The 547-nt window shown below is 29.3% G+C and overlaps 1 protein-coding gene across 1 annotated transcript in view; it reads right to left on the bottom strand.

Annotated features, from left to right (window-relative positions):
• The window catches only part of cct2 (chaperonin containing TCP1, subunit 2 (beta)), an 8,118-nt gene extending 7,992 nt beyond the window's left edge, over positions 1 to 126 (bottom strand). The window contains exon 1 of the mRNA XM_074625147.1: positions 37 to 126. Within this exon, the coding sequence (XP_074481248.1) occupies positions 37 to 39 (3 nt within the window). The 5' untranslated portion in view covers positions 40 to 126. The remainder of the gene's footprint in view (positions 1 to 36) is intronic.
• Positions 127 to 547: the final 421 nt, after the last annotated feature.

Raw genomic sequence — 547 nt, 5'->3', positions numbered from 1 at the left:
GTTTATAAAGAGAGATAATAGATGTTTAAAGCTCACCATGATGTCTGTGGTTTGGAGCTGGAGCCGAGCAGAGACACAGAAGAAGGGCTGGGCAGCGGAGTGACGTAGTTACGTAAAAAACGTAATGCTGCGACACCAGAATGACGCAGTAGAGTAGATTCATTATTGATAATAATGACTCTGATTTTATTCTATGTCTAGAGAATGTTTGGTTTGGTTTCCATAAAGGTAACAGTAAAATCTAAGAATATTATATTATTAATCTGATTATTCTCTTAGCTAAAGTTCATATACATAAATCAAAATTTAGTCAATCTAAACCTTCATTTTTTTGTATTTGAACATGAAACCAAACAATACATTAAATTGATTCTCTCCTCCGAAAACAAAAAAGTTATTAAGAGGAGAGAATCAATTTAATGTATTGTTTGGTTTCATGTTAAAATACAAAAAATGAAGGTTTAGATTTACTAAATTTGGATTTATGTATATGAAATTTAGCTAAGAGAGAATAATCAGATTAATTATATATTAATTATTAATAATA

The sequence above is a fragment of the Sebastes fasciatus genome, chromosome 23, assembly GCF_043250625.1.
Source record: "Sebastes fasciatus isolate fSebFas1 chromosome 23, fSebFas1.pri, whole genome shotgun sequence".
Classification (NCBI taxonomy): domain Eukaryota; kingdom Metazoa; phylum Chordata; class Actinopteri; order Perciformes; family Sebastidae; genus Sebastes; species Sebastes fasciatus.
Note: the sequence above shows the minus strand (reverse complement) of the source record. Positions and strands in the feature narration are given on the sequence as shown.